Source organism: Amblyraja radiata, chromosome 10 (assembly GCF_010909765.2).
Source record: "Amblyraja radiata isolate CabotCenter1 chromosome 10, sAmbRad1.1.pri, whole genome shotgun sequence".
NCBI lineage: Eukaryota > Metazoa > Chordata > Chondrichthyes > Rajiformes > Rajidae > Amblyraja > Amblyraja radiata.
The window spans coordinates 10845372-10870842 of NC_045965.1; the positions used below are offsets into that span (position 1 = coordinate 10845372).

Sequence of the window (25471 nt, forward strand, 5' to 3'; positions counted from 1 at the left end):
ATCCTGAGTCACATGAATCATAAATGTCCTCAACTTTACCTTTGGAATGCATGGAGCTAACTGATCGGATTAACTGAATGTACGTGATTACGATCAAACTGTGCACAGTGTACAGATGCAGGATAAAGGCTCTGAACTACAACCTCCAAATAGTCTCAGAGCTATATATACTTGGGGACATAATTTTGCACTATTATTGTTTATTTATTTGTATGTCTGTTTTTTTTAATACATACTGAACCTTTTTATCGTTGTTTATTTTGGGTTTTACAGAGTGCCATGTTTGCATATCAGGTGTGTTTGTTTAGTTTAAAGATACAGGCCCCTCGGCCCACAGAGTTTGCGCCGTCCAGCGATCCCCCACACTATCCTACACTCAAGGGACAGTTTACAATTTTGCTGAAGCCAATTAACCTGCAAACCTGTACGTCTCTGAAGTGTGGGAGGATACTGGAGCACCCGGAGAAAACCCACATGGTCACGGGGAGAAGGCTCAAACTCCCATACAGACAGTACCTGAGGTCAGGATTGAACCCAGGTCTCTGGCGCTGTGAGGCAGCAACTCTACCACTGTGCCACCGAGCAACCAGTTCAGAAACTCACTGTCTGTTTTTTATTGCACTGTTCAGATAGATCATCTCATTTTGTTACACATTAAATTTCACCTTCCATGTATCATGCCCATTTCTCCTGCAATATGTTACATTTCACTTCCTTCCTGAGTCATCCATAAATCCTCAAGTTATGCCAAATGCTTATATTTAAAAAATAAAATTAATTGCCACCTTGGTAAGACCCTTCCGTTTGGTCTGAAAAACAACCATTTGCCACAGCTCGCTGCTCTTTGACTTCCCGCCCTGCCACGGCCCCTGTGAATCTCAGTGAGTTCACTTGGATTTAGTTACCTTTCAGCTGTAGTTAGCTGGCTGGTGAGGGCAGGTAAAATTTGTCTCTGCCTCACTCTCTCTCTCCACCTCTCTTACTCATGCATCGGGCCAGTCTAAGCCCAAACGTGAGTCATTGTTTTGAGATAGAAGGCAGCAACGAGAAAGTGTTGAAAGAAAAACAAACAAAGTTTAGCTTAGTTTGGATCATAAGATCATAAGTGATGGGAGCAGAATTAGGCCATTTGGCCCATCGTCTACTCCGCCATTCAATCATGGTTGATATATCTCTCCCCCCACTAACCCCATGCTCCTGCCTTCTCCCCATAACCTCTGACAGTTTCGAGCTGGAGCATGGATACTGGCCCTTCGGCCCACCCAGTCCGAGTCGACCATCCATCATCCGTTCTCATTAGTTCTATGTTATCTCGCTTTCTTGTCAACTCCCTACACACTGGGGGCAATGAACAGAGGCCAATTAACCTACTAACATGCGCGTTTTTGTGATGCGGGAGGAAACCGGAGCATCCGGAGGAAACCCAAGCGGTCAAAGACTTCCCAAGCCTCACAAGTAGTGAAGAGCGTCAAAAGTGCAGTCACTGTGGTGAAAGGAAGCCAGATAGCAACTATTGCACACTGAGGTTCCTCGATTGTAATCCCAGAAACTGCTTGAATGGACTAAGCATGTGTTAACTTTGCAAGTTTGGCCTCAAAATTCAGCGTCATCGAATCTGTTGCTTGTGCAATGACCCCAATGACCTCTACATTCAGGGACAGCTTCTTCCCAATGACCACATGGTATTGAACACCACGAGCTATAAATAAACTCCGAACTATGAACTGTCTTACTTGCCCTGGGGACGTGCGGCTTTGTTTTGCTTTAGCACTCTATTGTTTTTTTAATTTATTGCACATTGGGCAGCACAGTGGTGCAGCGGTAGAGTTGCTGCCTTACGGCTCCAGAGACCCGGATTCGATCCTGACTACGGGTGCTGTCTGTACGGAGTTTATACATACACAAAATCTGATGATTTTATACACCTCTCTAACATCACCCCTCATCCTACTGCGCTCCAAGGAATAGAGTCCTAGCCTGCTCAACCTCTCCCTATAGCTCAGACCCTTGAGACCTGGCAACATCCTCGTAAATTTTCCCTGTACACTTTCCACCTTGACGACATCTTTCCCATAACATGGTGCCCAGAACTGAACATAATACTCTAAGGGTGGAGGAAGTGAAGAGCTGGAGGTCATAAAAGACCAGGAACAATCAGGGCCGGCCACAAAAGACCTCAGATAAACAATACTCCCCAATACAGGCATCATTCGTGTAAACCTCCTCTGCCCCCTTATCAAAGGCTCTCCATCCTTCCTGTAATGGGGTGACAAGAACTGCATGCACAGCTCCAAATGCAGCCTGACCATAGTCCCAGAGGTGTGGTTTCATGAACATGTCCAGTGGTCTGCTGTGCCTCACACCCACAGCTGTGACTGAGGTCACAACAGATGATGATGATGATGCTGAACGTTGCGTCCAAACCTACACAGTTAACACATGCTTAGTCCGCTGAGCAGTGACTGTGGTAACAAACAAGGAACCTTGGTGTGCTGAAGTTACAATCTCGTTTCCTTTTACCGCAGTGACTACGCTTGTAGAAACATAGGAACATAGAAAATAGGTGCAGGAGAAGGCCATTTGGCCCATCGAGCCAGCCACTGTGATCATTGCTGACCATCCACAATCAGTAACCCGTGCCTGCCTTCTCCCCATACCCCTTGATTCCGCTAGCCCTCAGAGCTCTATCTAACTCTCTTTTAATGAATTGGCCTCCACTGCCTCTGTGGCAGAGAATTCCCTAAATTCACAACTCTCTGGGTGGCACACTTTATTGGTTGTGAGGCTTTGGGGTGTCTTTGACCATGTGGGGGTTTCCTCCAGGTGCTCCAGTTTCCCCCCACACCCCAAAGACTTTGTGAGGCTTTGGGATGTCCTGCGCCTGTCGAGGACTGCAAGCCTTTCTTGCTTTGAAGGAAGGCTGGAAAGAAGTCGTTCAGCAGCGTATCACTCCCCCACCAAGCCTGGGACACAAACGCTTGGGTTGGGAGGTTTATTGGCTGCCATAGGTGTTGGTAAGTGGGAGAATGTGTGTTGATGGGAACGTGAGGAGAAAATAAATGGAATTCATGTGAAATTAGTGATCGATGGTTGGCATGGATTCGTGGGCCGAAGGGCCTGTTCCGATACTGGATCTGTCAATATCCCTGAGGAATTTTACTGCCCTTAAATCAGCAGTTTAATGTTGTTTATTTTAGATAAATATCTATCTATCCCTCCCATGTGATGCTGGGACCCAACGGGTCCCACTTAGTATTTTTATATATATATATATGTATATATATATATTGTACATAAGAGGGAAATTGATCTGCCAACAGTCATAAAACACAATTTACATGAAACATAAAATTAAAGCGGTGAGTGGAAAGGATTAGGGATGTACAAAGATTGGGGGGGGGGGGGTCAGTCTACCCCACGACAGAAGGGGGAGGAGTTATAAAGTTTGATAGCCGCAGGGAAGAAGGATGCCCTGCATCTTGGTGGAACCAGTCTGTTGCTGAAGGTGCTCCTCAGGTTGACCAGTGTGTCATGGAGGGGGTGAGCTGTATTGTCCAAGATGCTCCACAGTTTGAGGAGCATCCTCCCCTCAATGACCACCTCCCATGAATCCAGCCTTCCTGATGAGTTTGTTGATCCTGTTGGCATCCGTGACCTTCGCCCTGCTGCCCCTGCACATGGCAGTGAAGAAGATGGCACTGGCTCCCACCGTTTGGTAGAACATCTGCAGACATTGAAGAAGCGGAGCCTTCTCAGAAAGTACAGCCGGCTCTGTCCCTTCTTGTACAGGGCCTTCGCATTCCTGGACCAGTCCACTTTACTGTCCAGGTACACTCCAAGGTATTTGTACTCCCTGGTAAACTGCACATCCACACCATTGATGGAGACAGGGGACAGAGGTGTTCCTCTCCTCCTAAAGTCCACCACCAACTCCTTAGTCTTGTCGGTGTTGAGCTGCAGGTGATTCAGCCCACACCATGCAACAAAGTCGTTGACCACACCTTTGTGTATTCAGCTTCCCACCTCTCACTGATGCAGCCCACAATTGCAGGGTCATCTGAAAACTTCTGCAGGTGGCAGGAGTCCGAGTTGTATCAGAAGTCCGAGGTGTAGATGGTAAACAGGACGGAAGAGAGGGCCATATTGTGGTCATCCTGTCAAGTAGTTAGTGATCTAGGATATACTAGTATCTGCAGTTCCTTTCTATACAAAAAAAAGTTTAGTATATATATATTTAAAAAAATAGACAATAGTACTTATTTACAGACAATAGTACTGTTGTATAATTAAAATGTTATTGAATTGGATGCCAAAAAAAGTTTGGCACGGTGGTGCAGCGGTAGAGTTGCTGCCTTACAGCGCTTGCTGCGCTGGAGACCCAGGTTCGATCCCGACTACAGGTGCTGTCTGTACGGAGTTTGTTTGTTCTCCCCATGCCCTGCGTGGGTTTTCTCAGAGATCTTCGGTTTCCCCTCACACTCCAAAGACGTACAGGTTTGTAGGTTAATTGGCTTGGTATAAATGTAAAAATTGTCCCTCGTGTGGGTAGAATAATAATAATAATAATACATTTTATTTATGGGCGCCTTTCAAGAGTCTCAAGGACACCTTACAAAAATTTAGCAGGTAGAGGATAAACATGTAAGGGGAATGAAATAAATAGTAGAGACATGACTAGTACACAAAGTAAAGACAGAATTCAATTCAAAACACAATATGAGGCAATTCAAGCACAGATGAAAAGGGAGGGGGACGTGGGGCTAAGGATAGGCAGAGGTGAAGAGATGGGTCTTGAGGCGGGACTGGAAGATGGTGAGGGACACGGAATTGCGGATCAGTTGGGGGAGGGAGTTCCAGAGCCTGGGAGCTGCCCTGGAGAAGGCTCTGTCCCCAAAACTGCGGAGGTTGGACTTGTGGATGGAGAGGAGACCGGCTGATGTGGATCTGAGGGACCGTGAGGGTTGGTAGGGGGAGAGGAGGTCAGTGAGATATGGGGGGGACAGATGGTGGAGGGCTTTGTAGGTGAGGATCAGGATTTTGTAGTTGATCCGGTGGGAGATGGGAAGCCAGTGAAGTTGTTTGAGGACTGGAGTGATGTGATGCCAGGATTTGGTGTGGGTGATGAGTCGGGCGGCTGCGTTCTGGACCAGTTGGAGTCGGTTGATGTAGGTGGAGCTGATGCCAAGGAGAAGTGAGTTGCAGTAGTCCAGTCGGGAGGAGATGAAGGCATGGATGAGTCTTTCAGCAGCGGGAGGTGTGAGAGAGGGTCTGATTTTGGCGATGTTGCGGAGATGAAAGAAGGAGGTTTTAATGACATGGCGGATGTGAGGCTCAAGGGAGAGGGTGGAATCAAAGATCACGCCAAGGTTGCGGGCCTGGGGAGATGGGGAGACAGTGGTGCCGTCGATGGTGAGAGTGGGGTTATTGATTTTGCTGAGTGTGGCTTTGGAGCCTATGAGGAGGAATTCTGTCTTATCGCTGTTGAGTTTGAGGAAATTATGTTGCATCCAGGTTTTTATAGCTGACAAACAGGAGTTGATATGGGAGAGGGGGGGGGGGTTGTGGGGGGATTTGGTGCCGAGGTAGATCTGGGTGTCATCAGCTTAACAGTGGAAGTCCAGGTTGAAGTGGCGGAGTATCTGACCAAGGGGGAGGATGTAGATGACGAAGAGGAGGGGGCCGAGTACGGAGCCTTGGGGAACGCCTTGAGTGACTGTGGCTGTAGCAGAGGTGTGGTTGTGGAGAGAGATGAAGTGGGATCTGTTGGAAAGGTAGGAACGGAGCCAGCTGAGTGCAGAGCCTTCAATGCCGAGGTCTTTGAGTCTGGTGAGCAGGATGTTATGGTTCACTGTATCGAAGGCTGCGCTCAGGTCGAGGATGTTGAGGGAACCGGTGTCAGCAGAGGTGAGGAGGTCGTTGAGGACTTTGAGGAGAGCAGTCTCTGTGCTATGGAGGGGGCGAAAGCCAGATTGGAGGGGTTCAAGTAGGTTATACGCAAGGAGGTGGGAATGAAGTTGCGACGCAATGATACGCTCCGGGGTTTTTGAAAGAAAGGGGAGGTTTGAGATTGGGCGGTAGTTAATGAGAATAGTGTTAATGTGTGGGGATCGCTGGTCGGCGCGGACCCGGTGGGCCGAAGAGTCTGTTTCTGCGCTGTATTTCTAAACTAAACTAAACTAAACTAAACTAAAAAAGAATTTCACTGTTCATTGGTACACATGACAATAACACTCTATTGAACCTTTGAAATCTCCCCGCTACAGATTATGTCATTTACCAACACACACAAGGGTAAATTAACCTACCTAACCCGTGTATCTTTGCAATGTGGGTGGAAACTGGAATACCCAGGGTGAAACCCACGCGGTCACAGGGAGAACGTGCAAACTCCACATAAACAACACCCAAAGTCAGGATCGAACCCGTGAGGTAAAGGCTCAACAAGCTGGGTCAGGCCGCCGCACTACTGGGTCCTGAGGTCAACAGGGACTCAGCACGGTGATGGTTTCTGCAGGACTATCAGAGGGCTGAGTGAGGGGGAGGAGAATGGGGAGAGGAAGGTGGTGTGACTGGGCAGAGAGGTGTCTGACGAAGGATCCCGACCAAAACCAACGGCAGTCCATTCCCTCCAGAGATGCTGCCTGACCCACTGAGTTTTAGTTTTAGAGATACAACGTGGAAACAGGCCCTTCGGCCCACCAAGTCTGCACTGACCAACGATCGCCCACACACTCATGACAATTAACCCACAAACACGCAGGTTTTTGGGATGTGGGAGGAAACTTGATGCACCTGGAGGAAACCCACGTGGTCACAGGGCGAAAATGCAAACTCCACATACAGACAGCACCCGAGGTCAGGATCGTACCCGGGTCTACCACTGTGCCACTGTGCTGCCCTCCAGCACTTTGCCTTACCTTACCCCCCCCCCCCCCTATATACCCACCCCCCTCACCTATCATTGTAGAATCAAGGGCAGATGCTGGATTGCAAAACAATGCTGGAACAACTCAACAGGCCTGGCAGCATCCCTGGGGAACAAGGGATGTGTCGGGACATTTCAATCGGAAGGAGTGTCAATACCCAAGACACCACCTCTCTCGTGTTCTTTAGGAATGCTGTTTGACCTGCTGAGTTACTCCAGCACTTTGTGTCTTTTTTTCCACCTATCACTTGCCGGGCTTTGTCCCGCCCCCACCTCTCTTCCAGCTTTCTCCCGCCTAGTACAGTCAGTCTGAAGAAGGGTCCCGATCCGAAACGCCACCTATCTCCAGAGATGCTGCCTGACTTGCTGACTTACTCCAGCACTTTGTGATTTTTTTCCCGGTAAACCAGCATCTGCACTTCCTTGCGTCTACATTAAAAATGTAAACTCCTTGTGCGGCTTCACAACTGTGTCACATTGTTCCCATGTCACAAGTTTAGCGAGGGATTAAGATTACTCCTCGGTACTTGCTTAGAAATGTAAAAGAAAACTGGAACAACATTTGAACTGGATTTGAATGACTTTATTTATGAAACTACAATCAGAATTGCACAATCATTGAATCACCACAGATTGGAAAATAGATGTTCACATCCAATACAACAATATTATCTGCACCATCTACAAAAATCATACCTCTAAATATATGTTTTATTTCAGCCCTTATTAAAACTCTTGGTTTGATTCAGTGTGAAGAGGTGATGTCTGCAAGGCAGGACATGTTGCATTTTGTGGCAAAGCTTTGAAGTACTCGATCTGATGGCTCGTTGTTCAAAGCTCACCGTTTCAGTGAACTGCAACGACCGAAGCCCTTACAAGCTCCTTCAATCAGCTTGGATCATCTCCAGCTCATGATGTGATGGGCCAAGCAAACTCTAGTAGTACAAATAATTCAGACCTTAAGCAGTCCGCTGCCTTGCATTTCACAGGGTTAATTAACAGTGAGATCTTGGAGCGGATAGTCCCTTCTCTTTCCCCATAGTATTTCGCATTGACAGTGAAAAACTGAAGGAACAGGGACTTGGGTGGTTGTTTTAGATCAGACATCCCAACTAGGCAGTCAGGAGCACCAACTCCAATCTTATTGAGATGCGGATTTTGCTCTCAACAGTGCTCGATAAATACATAGTAAGATTGAGAAATGACCCACACACATACATAATTACATAGATCCTAAGCACCGATGAATGAACGCCATTGTCATTGGGTTCACACACTTTCCCAGTCCAGGCACAGTCTAAACACAACATGCACCTTTCTCCTCCCTATCTTCTCCCCCCATTCTCCCCGGCTTGCTTCTTAAGGGGCAGGCAGGGCAGGGCAGGGCAGACCTGTGGACTTCCACACTTCCACCGCTCCTTCGGTTGTGCTGGACCTTTTACCTCCAGATGGATGACTTGGCTCGGGTTGGTGGCAACACGGTGAGCCTCACCCATTGCAAGAGCTCCGAGCCTGCACCCCACAAGAGTACATGACCACTCTTCTCTCTCCACCTTTTGACAAGGCTTCATTGAACCTCCCTTGGTCCTTTCTGGGTCCTCGTGGTGGGCTCTCGTTTTCCACCTCCCACCAGCTATCAGCTTCCAGCATCCTCTACCCTCCTTTTTGACCTCGTCCTTGATACACAGTCAAGAAAACTAACCACATCTCGACAAGAGATCATCTTCTGGTTTACATTAGAAGTATAACCGCATTCATGTTTGCTGATGATCTTGAGAGTTGTTGAGTATGTTCTGATAGAGATCAGACTGAAGAAACCTTGCGTAGCAGTTATTCTCCATCAAGGCGTAGACCTTCTTCTGTGCAGCCTCAAAGCAGGAGCAGCTTGCATGTTGAAGGTCTTGGGTGATCTTATCTTTGGTGTAGAAATCCAAATTCAACTGTTTTTGAAAAAAGTGAATAGCAGCATTAGTAACTGGTCCATTTCACATTTAGGGACAGTTTCTATCCCGACACGGTGGCACAGCTGTAGAGTCGCTGCCTTACAGTGCCAGAGACCTCGGGTTCGATCCTGACTACGGGTGCTTGTCTATATGGAGTTTGTACGTTCTCCCCTTGACCTGCATGGGTTTTCTCCGGTTTCCTCCCACACTCCAAAGACGTACAGGTTTGTAGGTTAATTAGCTTGGTATAAATTGTGAATTGTCCCTATTGTGTGTAGGATAGTCTAAGAGTGTGGGGAATCGTTGGTCGGCACAGACACAGTGGGCCGAAGGGCCCATTTCCGTGCTGTATCTCTAAACTAAAGCTGTTATTGGGCAACTGAACCATCCTATTACCAACTAGAGAGCGGCCCTGACCTCCCATCTACCTCACTGGAAACCATCTTTAACCAGACTATCTTGCCTTAAATGTTAATCCCTTTATCCTGTATCAGTACACCGAGGACGGCCTGAGTGTAACCATGTATAGTCTTGTCGCTGACTGGATGGCACACGGCAAAAAATTGTCGGTACACTCGACTATAATAAAACTAAAACTAGACATAAGCTCATAAGTTACAGGAGCAGAATTAGGCCATTCGGCCCATCATTCAATCATAGCTGATCTATCCTTTCCTCTCAACCCCATTCTCCTGCCTTCTCCCCATAACCTCTGACACCCAAACTAATCAAGAATCTGTCAATCTCTGTCTTAAAGATATCCATTGACTTGTCTTCCACTGCCATCTGTGGCAATGAATACCTGACTAAATCCCAGCCTCTGACTAAATACATTCCTCCTCATCTCCTTTATGAGTAGTTAATGGGCATGTTACCAAGTACAGCAAATATTTCCTCGCTATGACTGCAGATAACAAAGGGTTAATGTCATCAGCCTTTATTCTCTCTGCTGGTGTGGTGGCTACACTTGTCCAATGGAATGAGGGAGTTGCCCAGCTTGTATTCCTCAGGGATATCTATGCAACACACTGAACCACTGTTAGTATGTAGTTTGTGTCATGGTTAAAATTGAGTGCCGACTAGTTTTACATCAAGGTAAACCCTGTTGAAAGATAGGAAGAAGCAAGCCAACAATTACCTCTTTAGGAGACATTGGTTCAACAAAATCAGAGAAGATCTTCTTTGCTTTGGCGGCCCGTTTGGTGGGCGAAATGATCTTCTTGTAATCTTCACAAGCTAGCCAGAAGTCGATGTTCTCATCATTGTACTCTGATTTCAGGAAATTTTTGAAGGCAATCAGGCCGTCTGCGGAAGAATGACATGAAAGCAAGGTGTTAATGACTGAAATATCTTCTCTCCGTGGTCAAAATCACTGCAATAAAATATCTTACGGGCCGTGTTCGGTCCTAAAACTTGCAATGCTATGGGTTTGGGAACCGCAGAGCCGGTTACTGCGCCACTTGGCTTACGCTACGTGAGATGCAATGCGCATCTGTTGTTAGGAACTGGCAAACATTACTCTACATGTTAATCACGCTCCTCAACACAATCAGGTCGAATTAATCTCTTTCAAGCCAAATATTGCCCTCTTAAAGGAGTCTATTCTGCACCTCAGTAGAGAAATCTATATCACACCCAGTCTCTGTCATGAAATCTACGCAGAAAATGGATGCAAGATAAAGATTAAATATAAGGATTTTTCATAACCAATTGTTCCATAGATTATCTTAATATTTACTGGGCAAAAATTCTGAATTCTTGCGTTAAGACATTAGTGCATCATTTGTGATTTTGGTTCAAATGTTCACTTCTGTTATCTTTAAAGCAGTCTGCATACCCCATCAGGCAATATGATCGATTTAAAATCCAGCATTTAAGATGCTTTGATCTTTTTTGCATCAGTGCTGGTCATAATGGGATTTAAGGAGTTTCCAATCCTTCCTTAAAATCATTCAGGGTATTTTCTCCGAGCTCTGAACTTTAAAGAGGGCATTTCCGTACAATTAAAGTGGAAATTCGAAACTGCCGATGGCCTTTCGGAGAAGAAAGGATAGTCAGCCCGGGGGAGGTTTCTACCAAAGGGTTATATAAGATGCTTACATTTGTGGCTCAGAAGGTCATCCAGAGATTCAGCCCATTTCAATGCTTCCTCACGGGTGGGACTGTGGGGAGAAAAAAAGATACACAAGATGAATATTGGATGTTATTGCTTTCGATGTTGAAAAATACACATCTCAAAAATATATTTCTGGGGCTCCAAGCCGCAAGTAGAAGCAACGACTTACTTTAGAAGGAGCTTAGGTCCTCTTGGTTTGACCTTCACGAGTTGAGAAGTTTCAGTGGTTGCCTTTGGGTGCCGGAGGAGATGGGAGCACCGGTTCTTCAACCCTTTAATGCTGCAAAAAGAAGTAAAGATTCAGGCATGAGGGACGGAAGGGGAGGAAGCATTTTAAAGCATTGGCACTGCACTGGAATGGAAATAGCAATGCTGCTGACTGCTAGTTTGTTAATTCCCCCAGCAAATCCTTTAGCCTTACGCCTCCACAAGCATTAAGAGTGAAAACGAATGAAGCAAATTACTGCAGAATAGTACTGCTTTGCACTGCAGTCTGCAGCATGAACTCTAAGAGCAGTGCAAAGCAATACTATCATATTCTCCTGCTCCCATTGTACTGCCCTGCTCCTTGCAACCAGCCTCAAGCAATGCACAAATCCCAGCAATGACCCGATCGAGTTGTCTCAACGTGTGCTAATCTTAAACTATTCTGACCGTGCTGAAACACTGGAAGTACAAATAGCTTCTGCAAGACTCTGAGGAAAGACCCTGAAAGAGGGTCCCCGACCCGAAATGCCACCCATCCTTCCTTTTCCCCAGAGATGCTGCCTGACCCGCTGCATTACTCCAGCACTCTGTGTCTGTTGGTATAATCGTTTATAACTTACAAGCTCTGCTTGTTCATGTTGGCTGGCATCCCTTCCTGTTTGTGGCGGTATTCTCTCTTGCTCAGAGAATGATTCGACTGCAGTAGAATCAGTGAACTTTGCATGTTGCTGTTCTCCGTTGCAAGCTGCTACTGCTGAAGTTCCACAGTTTGTATATATTGGCTATCTGCCTGCTCAGATCGAAAAGTATCTGCTCTTTGTCCCCACTCTGCCTCTTTATATACAGTACACTCACACAGACACACGCCCATTTTTGCAAGTGGGCGTGGATTCTGGTTGCAACTGGTGTGAAGGATGATTTAGTGTTTCTAACAACAAATTGAAGCAGCTTGCAAGATCCTGTACAGGGAGCGCTGTTCTGACGCATGTAATGCTTCAGCACCCTGCTCGGCTTGCCTTGGGGCGAATCGAGACAAGGCTTGCATTAACAGCAACGTGTTCCAAGGACACAACCACATATTTTTGGCTCATTGAGAGAATGCAAACAGTGTGTCAACAAAGAGTCACAGGAAATGAGGTTAATAATATTGCAGAAAGGACTCTAAATGATTCAGAACTTGACCTGTTTTGTGTCACGTTTCTACCTGATTTACGTGATCACACTGCTGGCTGGTCACCCACCAGGGACATTCACGCCCCAAGTCTTTGAACGCTCTTGCGCCCTTTCTGCGAACGAGGACATAATTGCAAAAAAGCAGGAGGTGTTTACTTGAAACGGTTTAAAAGAGTACGGAACCAGCTTGCCCTTGCTGCCGTCCTTCAGGTGTACTTTTACATGTTTGAGGACACGTTTACTTTATTGTCACGTGCACTGAGGCACAGTGAAAAGCTTTTTTGTTGCGTGCTATCCAGTCAGTGGAAAGACTATACATGATTACACTCGAGCCGACCTCAGTGTACAGATACAGGATAAAGGGAATAATGGGAATAATGCTCACTGCAAAATAAAGCCAGTAATGTCCCATCATGGATAGTCCGAGGGTCTCCAATGAGCTAGATAATGGTTCAGGACCGCCCTCCGGTTATTGGTTGGATGGTTCAGTTCCTGCTATCACCTATATTCAACATATATTCCAAAGATCTTATAGCTATAAGATCTTTGATATATTCAACAAAGAGGGACTCGGCAAGGGGGAGGAGGGAAATGGACTATCGGGACTATATTGAATACTTTCGTAACTTTGTCAGAGCCATATATGTGGCGACTCTTTGCAAACTTGTGTATTGTATGCATGTGACAATAAAATATCAATCCATCGAGAAACTGATTAAGACAAGCAGCAGTCAATAGCTTCGTTTTGCCTGCATTTTAGTTCATAGCCCCCCTCCCCCGAACTAATTACAGGAAGGGGGAGTCATTCATTCAAGACAATTTCTTTCTGAAGAGGGTTTGAAATTCTCTAAAAGAGCAGCACAGTGGCGCAGCGCGAGAACGGCTGCCTCACAGCGCCAGAGACGCGGGTTCGATCCTGACTACGGGTGCTGTCCGTACAGAGTTTATACATTCCCCCCATGAGCTGCGTGGGTTTTCTCCGAGATCTTCGGTTTCCTCCCACACTCCAAAGACGCCCAGGTTTGTAGGTTATTTGGCTCGGTATAAATGCATAAATGTAAATGTTGTCCCTGGTGGGTACAGAGTAATGATAATGCACGGGGATCGCTGGTCGGCACGGACTCGATGGGCCGAAGGGACTGTTCCCGCGCTGTATCTCTAAAACTAAAAGCTGCGGAGGTAAAGTTAACGGATATATTCAAGGCAGGATAGAGACAAAATGCTGGAGTCGCTCAGCGGGACAGGCAGCATCTCTGGAGAGAAGGAATGGGTGATGTTTCGGGTTGAGACCTTTGTTCAGACGGATTGGCGGCTGGTAGAATTACAGCGGGGTGAAGGGTATGTGGCTTTATGTTGCCGCATCTAGTAAATATAGTGGCAAAGAAGGTGTTTGATATGCTTGCCATCATCAGTTGGGGACTGAGTGTAGGAGTCAGGAAATCGTGTTGCAGCTTTATAAAACTATGGCTGCATGTGGAATATTGTGTGCAGTTCTAGTCGCCCCATTACAGGAAGGATATGGAGGCTTTGGAGAGGGGGCAGAAGAGGTCGACCAGAATGCTGTCTGGATCAGAGGGTATTAGCTACAAGGAGAGGTCGGCCAAACATGGATTGAGGTTGAGAAGGAGGGTTGAGAAGGGACTTGAGAGAAGCATTACAAATTATGAGTGGCATCGATAGTATTGACAGTCAGAATCTTTCGCCCAGGATCAAGTACTAATAATAATAATAATGGATGGGATTTATATAGCGCCTTTCTAATACTCAAGGCGCTTTACATCGCATTATTCATTCACTCCTCAGTCACACTCGGTGGTGGTAAGCTACTTCTGTAGCCACAGCTGCCCTGGGGCAGACTGACGGAAGCGTGGCTGCCAATCTGCGCCTACGGCCCCTCCGACCACCACCAATCACTCACACACATTCACACACAGGCAAAGGTGGGTGAAGTGTCTTGCCCAAGGACACAACGACAGTATGCACTCCAAGCGGGATTCGAACCGGCTACCTTCCGGTTGCCAGCCGAACACTTAGCCCATTGTGCCATCTGTCGTCCCAAGTACTGTACTAAAGGATTTAGCGTTAAGGTAAGAGGGGTAAAGTTTAAAGGTAATTTCAGAGGAAACGTTTTCTTTTACGCAGAGCGTGGCGGGTGCTGGGATCGCGCTGTCAGGGGTGGTGGTGGAGGCAGATATAACAGTGCCCTTTGCGAGGCTTTTAGGCAGACACATGGATGGGCTGGGAATGGAGGGATATGGGTCACGGAGAGACAGAGGAGATTCGTTTAACTTGACATTATGATCAGTACAGACATTGTGGGCCGAAAGGCCTGTTCCTGTGCTGTACTGTTCTGGGTTCTAAGAGGGGGGGAGGGGGGGGGAGGGATGGGACCTATGTGATGGAAGATGGGGACGAATGCCTCAGGCGCTGTCTGTGTGGAGTTTGCACGTTCTCCCTGTGACCACATGGGTTTCCTCCCACATCCCAAAGACGTGCAGGTTTGTATGTTAATTGACTTCTGTGGGTTTTCTCTAGATTGTGGAGAGTGGATGGGAAAGTGGGATAAGTGGAGCCAGTGTGACGCGGGTGATCGATGGTCGGCGGGGACTCGATGGGCTGAATGGCCTGTATCCATGCTGCATCTCTAAACTAGACTAACCTAAACTAACCTAAACTAGACTAAACCAACCCTTCCTCCCTTCTACTTTCAGTCTGAAGAATGATTCCGACCTGAAACGTCACCCATCCTTTTTCCCCAGAGATGCTGCCTGACCCGCTGAGTTACTCCAGCAGCTTGTGTCAAACTAAACCAAACTAAAGAGTAGACTTTGCCCAACCACCTCAACAGTGTTTCCTCAACAGGTTAGCTGGTCCCTTATCTCACTGTGAGTATGCAATAACTTACATTGCATCTCTGGATTTCCACACATCCTATGTTGTGACAGGCATGACACTTAAATTCTTCTGCGGTGCCCTGGCCACAACAAGTGTGATAAAACAGGCAGCATCGTGTCCAAGTTTGGGGAAGTAAAAGGCGTATTTGTGTGTCTGTGGGAAGCAGGCGAGACCACTGTTCCCTCACTTGTAAAAGCTGCTTGTCAACCCTGCAGAGTGCCATTAGGTGGCAGGTGTTGGAAGAGCATCTGGCAATGTGGGTGTGTGGGCGTGTGTGCATGTAGGAGCGTGTTTGTCAGCGCTTAACTATGTGTTTGAGTACATCTGGCTCAGCGAGGGCGTGCACTTGGTTTGTGAGTGTATGTGTGCGTGCATGTGTGCATGTGTGTGTGGGATGTGTCTGTGTCTATATACAATTACAATACAATACAATTCAATTCAATTTATTTATCATTTGGACCCCTTGAGGTCCAAACAAAATGTAGTTTCTGCAGCCATACATTACAAAACAAAAAGACCCGAGACACAACACAGTTTACACAAACATCCATCACATCGCTGTGATGGAAGGCAAAAAAAAAACTTATCTCTCCACTGCACTCTCCCCCCCGATGTCAGAGTCAGAGTCAAAGTCAAAGCCCCCGGCTGGCGATGGCGATTGTCCCGCGGCCATTAAAGCCACGCCGGGTGATGCAAGGTCACGCACCGGGTCTAGTTGTTAGAGCCCCCTGCGGGCGCTCGCAAAGTCCCGCGGCCATTCCAAGCCGCGCGGGGCGATGATGTAAGGCCCCGCTCAGGTGCTCTTCAACCCCGCAACTCGGGCGGGAGAAGTCGCCGTTGCGGAAGCCCCGAAAAGCGGTCTCCCAGCAGGGAACCGCGGGCTCCCGGTGCCGCCGTCCGCCAAACCCGCTGTTGAAGCCTCCGAAGCTCCGGAGGTCAGGTGGCAGCAGCACTCCACCACCGCTCCACCCGCTCCGGACTCGGCCAACCCCGTGACGGTGAGTAGTCGGCAGCTCCGCAGCTGGAACCCCAGGTCGTTCCTGTTGGAGGCCGCTCCACGTTGCAGCCCCAACGACAACGGAGACCCGACAAAGAAAAGGCCGGGTCTCCCGTGCAGGGGAAAGATTTTAAAGTTACCCCACCCCCACACACATACCCCAACAAAAAAAAATAATAAAAACTACATAGAAACAAGACAAAAATAATAAAAACACAGACGGACTGCTGCTGCTGACGAGAGTCGCGCCGCCCACCGATATCCGCATGTTTGTGTGGTAGGTACACAAAAATGCTGGAGAAACTCAGCGGGTGCAGCAGCATCTATGGAGCGAAGGAGATAGGCAATGTTTCGGCCCAAAACCCTTCTTCAGACTGATGTTTGTGCGGTATATGTGTGTGCGTGTGTCTGCATGTATGTGTGTTTATGTGGGATGTGTGTCTGTTTGTGGGAGTGTGTGTGTTTTTGTTGTTTTGTGTGTGTGTATGTCTGCATGTATGTGTTTGTGTGGCGTGTGCATGTATGTGTGTTTATTTCGGATGTGTGTGTCTGCATGTATGCGGTATGTGTGTGTGTGTGTCTGTGTGTCTGGGAGTGTGTGTGTGACTGCATGTGTGTATGCATTTGTGTGTGTCTGCATGTGTGTGCGCATGTCGTGTGTGTGTGTGTGTTTTTGCGTGAGAGTGACGTTTGGAGACACAAGGAGGTGCAGATGCTGCAATCTTGAGCAAAATGCAAACTACGGGAGGAACTCAGTGGGTCAGGCAGCATCAGCGGAGGGAATGGACATGTGCCATTTTGGGTCGGGACCCTTCCTCAGCTGATTGCAGTAGGGGGAAGAAAGCTGGATAAGCGAGGTGTGTGGCAAGTGATAGGTGGATACGGGCGAGGGATGGCAGATGGGTGGAGTAAGTGACAAAAGCCAGGGATAAAAGGGTGTCAGACAAGAGGAGTGAGGTATAAAGCTAGATGGACATGGGTGGAAGGTGATATGAGTGTGGGAGATGATAGGAACATGAGGCGGGAGAGTGGGAGAAACTGGTGCACACTGTTCAGTTTAGTTTTGAGGTACAGCATTGAAACAGGCCCTTCGGCCCACCGAGTCCATGCCAACCATCGATCACCATGCGTTATCCCACTTTCTCATTCACTCCCTACACACTAGCGGGTAATTTACAGAGGACCTATTAACCTACAACCCCGCGCGTCTTTGGGATGTGGGAGGAATGCGGAGCGCCCGGAGGAAACCCACGCGGTCACAGGGAGAATGTGCAAACGCCACAGGCGGCACCCAAGGTCAGGATGGAACCCGGGTCTCTGGTGCCGTGAGGCAGTAGCTCTACCGCGCTGTGGTGCATGTGCTTGTGTGCTAATTCTCTTCAGCAGACCTGGTCTCTGACACTCTGGGATCTTTCCCTGCCAAGGTCATGTCATTCCACCCCATCGTTCAACCATCACTCAACATTAAAATAATTCACGAGCAGTCTTCATGTGAATTGGGCACAATTACGAGATTTTAATTCTCTTGTATCAGTGTGAGAAGTATAAGGTCATAAGGTCATAAGTGGTAGGAGCAGAATTTGGCCATTCGGCCCATCAAGTCTACTCCGACATTCAATCATGGCTGATCCCTCTCTCCCTCCTAACCCCATTCACCTGCCTTCTCCCCATAACCCCTTAAGCATAGAAGTTTTTGCCCAGGAATCCATGCAATGGATTTCTGTGTGATATATTTTTTCCATATAAAGATATCATTTTTTCAGAGGTTGAATTGTGTGAAGTGATCTTGTAGCTCCATTTCCCGTGATTAAACTCAGTGAGCTGAGGCTTTCGATGTAGATCTGATGAATACAGTGATCATTCATTTGAGTTTTAATATTTTACCTGCTTGTGCATTCATGCCAACGTCTGAACTCACGAGGTCAAGAGTGTTTAAATGTCATACATACCAACAATGGAACAATGAAATTCTTACCTACAGCAGCGTAATAAGCTCACAGATAATTGAAAATAAACCAAAACAAATTTGATTAATGAACCCAATACTATCGCAAAAAGGCCCAAAGTCCTTAGTGCAACCAAAGACAGTCCAATATTCATTGTTGATAAGGTCATATGTAATAGGAGCAGAATTAGGCCATTCAGCCCATCAAGTCTACTCGGCCATGCAATCGTGGCTGATCTATCTCTCCCTCCTAACCCCATTCTCCTGCCTTCTCCCCACAATCCCTGACACCCGTACTAATCAAGAATCTATCTATCTCTGCTTTAAAAAATATCCACTGACTTGGCCTCCACAGCCTTCTGTGGCAAAGAATTGCACTGAGCATTTTAGTTAGTATTGGGTAGTGTTCAAGAGCCTGATGGTTGTTATACTGTACAACCAATGGATATTCCCTTGCAAGACTCTCTGGCTGTTGTGCATCTGCCGAGATGATCTATGACTCGAGCTGCCTTTGAACTATTTTAGACTATCCGAAACATCCTTTTTGTTCCCACAGAATGTTGTGGGATCTGCAGCGTTGTCTGAGCTGGTTCATATTTGTGAGAGAAGAAATATGTTTGTTGGTAGCAACAGCTGATGAGTTTTTCAGCTGATATCGGTTAATACGGGAGGACAGAGTGTGCCCGTGTCCAAATATTGACTGGAGACTGAATGGCAATCCTTCCCCATCTCCCGAGAGGCTATCCTGTTTGTCTGAGCTATTTAGTCTCTGAAACTCAACGAAAGTCACCAATATTAGGGAAAATGGTGCATTCCTAGCAACGTCTGAAATCACAAGGCGAAGAGTGTTTAAATGTCATACGTTCGGACAATGGAACAATGAAATTCTAAAACAGCAGCATAACTGGCCCGTACGCACAATACTCATTGATAAATTAAAATAAACAAAAAAATTAAATAGATTAATAACGTGTGGCGCAGTGGCATGGTGGTAGAGTTTCTGCCTCACAGCGCCAGAGACACGGATTTGATCCTGACTACAGCTGCTGTCTCTACGGAGTATGTACGTTCTCCCTGAGACCGCGTGGGTTTTCTCCGGGTGCGCCGGTTTCCTCCCACACTCCAAAGATGTACAGGTTTGTAGGCTAATTGGCTTCGGTAAAATATTCCCTAGTGTGTAGGGTAGTGCTAATGTGCGGGGGATTGCTGGTCGGCGCGGACTCGGTGGGCCAAAGGGCCTGCTACTACGCTGTATCTCTAATGTCTAAAGTCTGAGCCCAATACTATTGCGGTGAGGAGGTGCCTGGTAGACTCACTGTGGTGGATGTTAAACTGTGTTCATTGTGTGTTCTGTTATTTTATTCTCTGTCATGACTGCAGGTTGCGTAATTTCGTTCAAACTAAAAGTTTGAATGACAATAAAGTATACTTTATACTTTATACTTTATTGCAAAAAAGCCAAAAGTCCTTCGTACAAACAAGATAGCCCATAGTTCATAGTTATGTTAGTATTGTGTAGTGTTCAAGAGCCTGATGGTTGTTGGGAAGAAGCTGTTCCTGAACCTGGAGATCTTGATTTTCAGACTCCTGTACCCAGAGACGGAAAACCCGGGGGGGGCCAGAGGGGACACGTCCCCTCCATGTTTTGAGAGGTGAAATCTCCGCTTTCCGCGAGACAGTGGGGGTGGGACTGATGATCGAGGGCGTCGATTGGACGAGAGAGACGTCGGTCAGCAGGCAATGGGGGCGGGACATGATGATTCAGCGCGATGATTGGAGGAGGGAGGAGTGGGGGGGTGAGGGTGGTGGGGGGGTGGGACTGAGGATAGTGCGCGGCGATTGGAGGAGGAAGACGTGGCACAGACCTGTGCCTCATCCACAGCCAGGATCCATCCCGGCTGGGTCTCCGGCGCTGTCCCGTCCCCACCCGAGTACCCCCCCGCTCCATGTGGTCAGAGAGGTCGGCAGCAAGGATCCTCCGTTATAGGATCTTTAGTCAGGAGTCAGACGGGCGCGGTGCCCCCAGGCCCACCGCCAGTGCTTAGAAGCAGCGCTAAATCCAGCTCAACTCTGCCTGTCCCGCCAGGTGAGCCTACAGCCCTTCCTGAACTTGTGGGAAATATGGCCAGCGTGGCGAAGCAGTGCTGGTATTCCGTCAGTCCAGACACGGCTGTAGTTAACCCGGTGAGACAGGCAGAGTTGAGCTGCATTTAGCGCTGGATTGAGCCTCCGACGCCTCGCGTGTGTGTGTGAGTGTGCGCATGCGCGCGTGGCCGCCAAAAAATTGTGTCCCTCCTCTCCATGCTTTGATAGCGAGTTCCACTCTTGCCTGTACCTTCTTCATGATGACAGGAGTGAAATGAGTGCGTGGCCAGGGTGGTGCGGGTCCCTTCAATGGTGGGGAGGTCAGTACCGGCGATGGATCAGGCAGTGTCCATCTGAGGCTACTGACTGTTTGGTCACAATGTTAATGGCTGAAACTTTACCATCTGCACCATGGGTTGAGCAATGCTCGATACTGACACCTTGTGGATGTAATCTGATGGTCTTTCCAACACTAAAACCTATCTGTCTGTCCAACAACTCTCCAGCTAGATGAGCACAAAATGTGTTACTAAGAGGAGAATGCAGAGCATGATCATGGTACTATGAGCAAGATCGAAAAGCCAGTGTTAAGATCAAAATGTTTGGATATCTAAGTAATTGATATCAACTTCAATGTAAAGGTGATACACTGTGGAATGTTGTGCATTCTGATGGTAAATTAGAGCTTCTTAAAATGACATGTTCTTTGCAATGAGATTTGAAGAAACGTGAGCATGTGCTCTAATTTTGCCCACTAATCTCTGGTGTGGGACCTTGTCAAAGGCTTTATGAAAGTCCAGATACACCACATCCACTGGCTCTCCCTTATCCATTGTTACATCCTCAAAACATTCCAGAAGATGTCAAGCATGATTTCTCCTTCATAAATCCATGCTGACTTTGACCGATCCTGTCACTGCTATCCAAATGCGCTGCTATAACAACTTTAATAATCGACTCCAGCATCTTCCCCACTCCCGATGTGAGGCTAACTGGTCTATAATTCCCCGTTTTCTCTCTCCCTCCTTTCTTAAAAAGTGAGGTTACATTAGCTACCCTCCAGTCCACAGGAACTGATCCAGAGTCTATAGAACATTGGAAAATGATCACCAATGCATCCACGATTTCTAGGGCCACCTCCTTGAGTACTCTGGGATGCAGACCATCAGGCCCTGGGGATTTATCTGCCTTCAGTCCCAACAGTTTACCTAACACCATTTCCTGACTAATGTGGATTCCCTTCAGTTCCTCCCTCCCACTAGATCCTCGGTCCCCTAGTATTCCTGGGAGATTGTTTGTGTCTTCCTTAGTGAAGACAGCACCAAAGTACTCGTTTCACTGTTCTGCCATTTCCTTGTTTCCCATTATAAACTCACCTGTTTCTGACTGTAAGGGACCTTCATTTGTCTTCATATCTTTTCCTCTTCACATATCTGATGGAATTTGGTGATGTTACGCATGCATCCATCTTTGTTTAGATGCATGAATCCCCTGTATGTTGGCGATAGGTTTGATGAATAATCTGATTAGCAAATAATAATCAACATGGTGGTGCAGCGGTGGAGTTGCTGCCTTACAGCGCCTGCAGTGTCGGAGACCCGGGTTCGATCCCAACCACAGGTGCTGTCTATTCTACCCCTCCTCCCCTGTGCCCCACCTAGACTTGCATCTATTTCTCCCCTTCCCTTCCCTCTACCTCTGCATCCTTCCTCTGAATTCACAATTCACAACACTTCAATCCTTTTGTCTCACATGTTTTTTTTTTAACATTTCGGGCCTTCGTTCACCCATCACCCATTAGGGGCGACAGAGGCGCAGTTGGAGAGTTGCTGCCTTGCAGCACCAGAGACCCAGGTTCGATACTGACAGTGGGTGATGTTTTTACAGAGTTTGCACGTTCCTATGTGTCTGGCGGAAAACTAGTGCACGGGTGATCATTGGTTGGCGTGGATTCGGTGGGCCGAAGGGCCTGTACCTCTAAAACTCTAACACTGAAACAAATCTGCCTTTCGAAAACCCCCCTCGCCTGTGTTCATGTATTATCTGCCACGTTTCGTCCTGCCCCTCCTCTCTTCCAGCTTTCATTCCCCCCTCTCCCCTCAGTTGGTCTGAAAGGATCACGATCCAAAACATCACTTAACCACGTTCTCCAGAGGTGCTGCCTGACCCACTGAATTACTCCAGTACTCGGTTTCTTTTTTTTCTGCACCAACATCTGCAGTTCCGTGTTTCCACTACTTGAATAATCTGATGAATATCCCACACAGAGGACAGTGAATAGCCTTGAGATACTTTGACCCACAGTGTTCCAATTCATTATTGCTAAAGCAGTGATGGTTTAAGTTTATTATTGTCACATGTACTGAGGTCCAGTGAAAAACTTTGTTTTACATGCTATCCAAACAGATCAGATAATACTATACATTAACAAACTCAGGTACAATAGAGAGAACCAAGGGGAAGATACAGAATGCAGAATATAGTTCTCAGCATTGTAGCGCATCAGTTCCAGAGACAAAGTCCAATGCCCACAATGGGGTAGAGGTGAATCGGACAGTAGCCTAGCTTATGGAAGGACCGTTCAGAAGCCTGGAGACAGAGGGGAGGAAGCTGTTCCTGAGTCTGATGGTGCGCGATTTCAAGCTTCTGTACCTTCTGCCGGACGGGAGCAGGGAGAAGAAGGAATGACCGGGGTGGGACAAGGCTTTGAATATGACGGCTGCTTTTCCCTCTAAAACAGCGTGAAGTGTAGATGGAGTTAATGGTGGGGAGTCGGGTCTGTGTGATGGACTGGGCTACAGCTGCTGCACTCTGAAATTTCTTGGCGCCATTCCCAAACCAAGCTGTGTGATGCAATCCAATAGTACGCTTTCTCTAAGCCTGAGTAATCCATCGATAGAAACATCTCGGAGTGACTGCTTAGGTGAATCCTTTGCTGAAGGCAGAGAATTGGTAGGAGCAAAAATGGACAGCACAGTAAATAGTCAAGTATGATGACGCATTTTATATTCTCATTTAATATTTTGCAAAGTAATGAACAGAGAAATGTAGAATGGAGCAACACATCACGTTATAAATATCATTTATTTTCACAACATCATTTTTGCTGTTTTCAGGCAACTGAAATCCTACCAACAGCGTGAGAGCAGTGCTGAGCTACTAACTACCTCATTGGAGACCCTCGGACTATCTTTGATCAGGCTTTACCGGCTTTAACTTGTATGAAACCTTATTATTAACCTGGCATGATGATTTGTGTTGCCGTCGATAGAGCAGCACTTTGTTGTTGAGCCTTCCTAGTAACTCAAGCATTGCATGCTCTCCTGTCTTGGTTTGTACCATATTAAATAGGCTTGGACTGGTGTAAACCGATCCACCACTGACTCACACAGCTCTGTATCAAAGTTTGAATGAAAAAGAAAATCTGGACTCAGGGGCGGCACGGTGGCGCAGCGATAGGGTTGCTGCCCTACAGCGCTTGCAGCGCCGGAGACCTGGGTTCGATCCCGACTATGGATGTTGCCTGTATGGAGTTTGTACGTTCTCCCAGTGACCGAGTCCATTTTTCCGAGATCTTCGGTTTCCTCCCACACTCCAGAGACGTGCAGTTTTGTATGTTTGTGGGTTAAGTGACTTGGTATAAATGTAAACTGTTCCTAGTGTGTAGCATAGCGTTAATGTGCGGGGATCGCTGGTCGGTGCGGACTCGGTGGGCTCCGCGATGTATCCCTAAACTAAACTAACCAAGGAACTGCAGATTGTTGTTATGGCACCCGCCTCAACTGCTTCCTCTGCATCGAGCTGCAACAATTTCATCCCTGCTATTATCAGACAATTGAACCGTCCTCTCTAGAGAGGCGCCTACCTCATTGGAGACCAAACTATCGTTAATCAGTCTTTATTGGACATTATCTTGCACAACACATTATTCACGTTATTCCCTTTATCATGTATCTGTACATTGTGGATGGCTTGATTGTAATCATGTATTGTTTTTCCGCTGACTGGTTAGCAGACAACAAAATCTTTTCACTGTACCTCAGTACATGTGACAAGAAACTAAACTGTTTCTCTCGCAACTTTATACTCAATTCAATGCCTGTCACGATTTAGTGTGCATTCATTCTGCAGCGCGTATGGTTTGTGCACTGACTAATCGGGAAAGGGAGGGCCCAAGATATATCGAGCCTCTGTGTATTGTTGGTAACTATCTGAACACATCAAAGGCTTTGAGCAAATGGCTGCATCTTTGTCATCATTGTGCTGCATCCTAATGCAATCACACTTGAAAAAATGTGAAAGATAGACACTAAGTGCTGGAGTAACTCTGGACTTTTATCTCTTTAACTGCTGGCGAGACATCAACCGTCTTTACTTATCTCCTCCCCTTATCTACTCTAACTCCCCCGCCCGGCCATCTACCCTCGCTGGACCATCTTATCCCTCACTGACAGCAAAACATCAACCATCTTGCCTTTTCCCCTCCCTTACCTGCGTTAATCTAACCCCCTGTCAACGCCAAGCCCTCCTCTCACATCCCAACAATATTGAACCAAATGTGAGCTCTCCTGGCTTCTTAGTTCCAGCAGAAAAATGTTTTATTGCTTAATCCCTTCACGGGCACGAGCAAACAAATATCAACATCTTTCCCAGAAGATGTGCAGCCTATTCATAGAGTATGGAACGTAGAAGAGTACAACACAGGAACAAGCCCTTCGGCCCACAATGTCTGTGCCAAACATGATGCCAAGATCATCACTTATCTGCCTGTACATGACCCATGTCTCTCCATTCCCTGTAAATCAATGCGCCTGTCCAAAAGCCTCTTAAACATCACTGTCGTATCTGCTTCAAACACAATTCTTATCTGTCTGCACGTAATCCATGTCCCTTCATTCCCTGTATATCTGTGCCTCTCTAAAAGCCTAAACACCGCTGTTAGCATGGACAAGTTTAGTTTAGTTTAGTTTGGAAACACAGCATGTATCAAAACAGGCCCTTCAGCCCACCGAGTCCACACCGACCACTGATCGCCCGTTCACACTAGTTCCACGTTATCCCACTTTCTCATCCACTCCCGACGCACCAGGGGGTAATTTACAGAGGGCCAATTAACCTACAAACCCGCGCGTCTTCGGGATGTGGGAGGAAACCAGAGCACCTGGAGGAATCCCGCGCGGTCACA

At 47.2% G+C, this 25471-nt stretch overlaps 1 protein-coding gene across 1 annotated transcript; it reads right to left on the reverse strand.

Moving 5' to 3' along the window:
* Positions 1–7492: 7492 nt before the first annotated feature.
* On the reverse strand, positions 7493–12029 carry LOC116977508 (regulator of G-protein signaling 5-like). Its single transcript, XM_033028005.1, has 5 exons — positions 11812–12029; positions 11154–11264; positions 10969–11030; positions 10007–10173; positions 7493–8865 (listed from the first exon to the last, which is right to left on the reverse strand). Exons 1-5 carry the CDS (start codon positions 11913–11915, stop codon positions 8680–8682), a joined length of 630 nt encoding a protein of 209 aa, XP_032883896.1. The 5' UTR covers positions 11916–12029; the 3' UTR covers positions 7493–8679.
* Positions 12030–25471: the final 13442 nt, after the last annotated feature.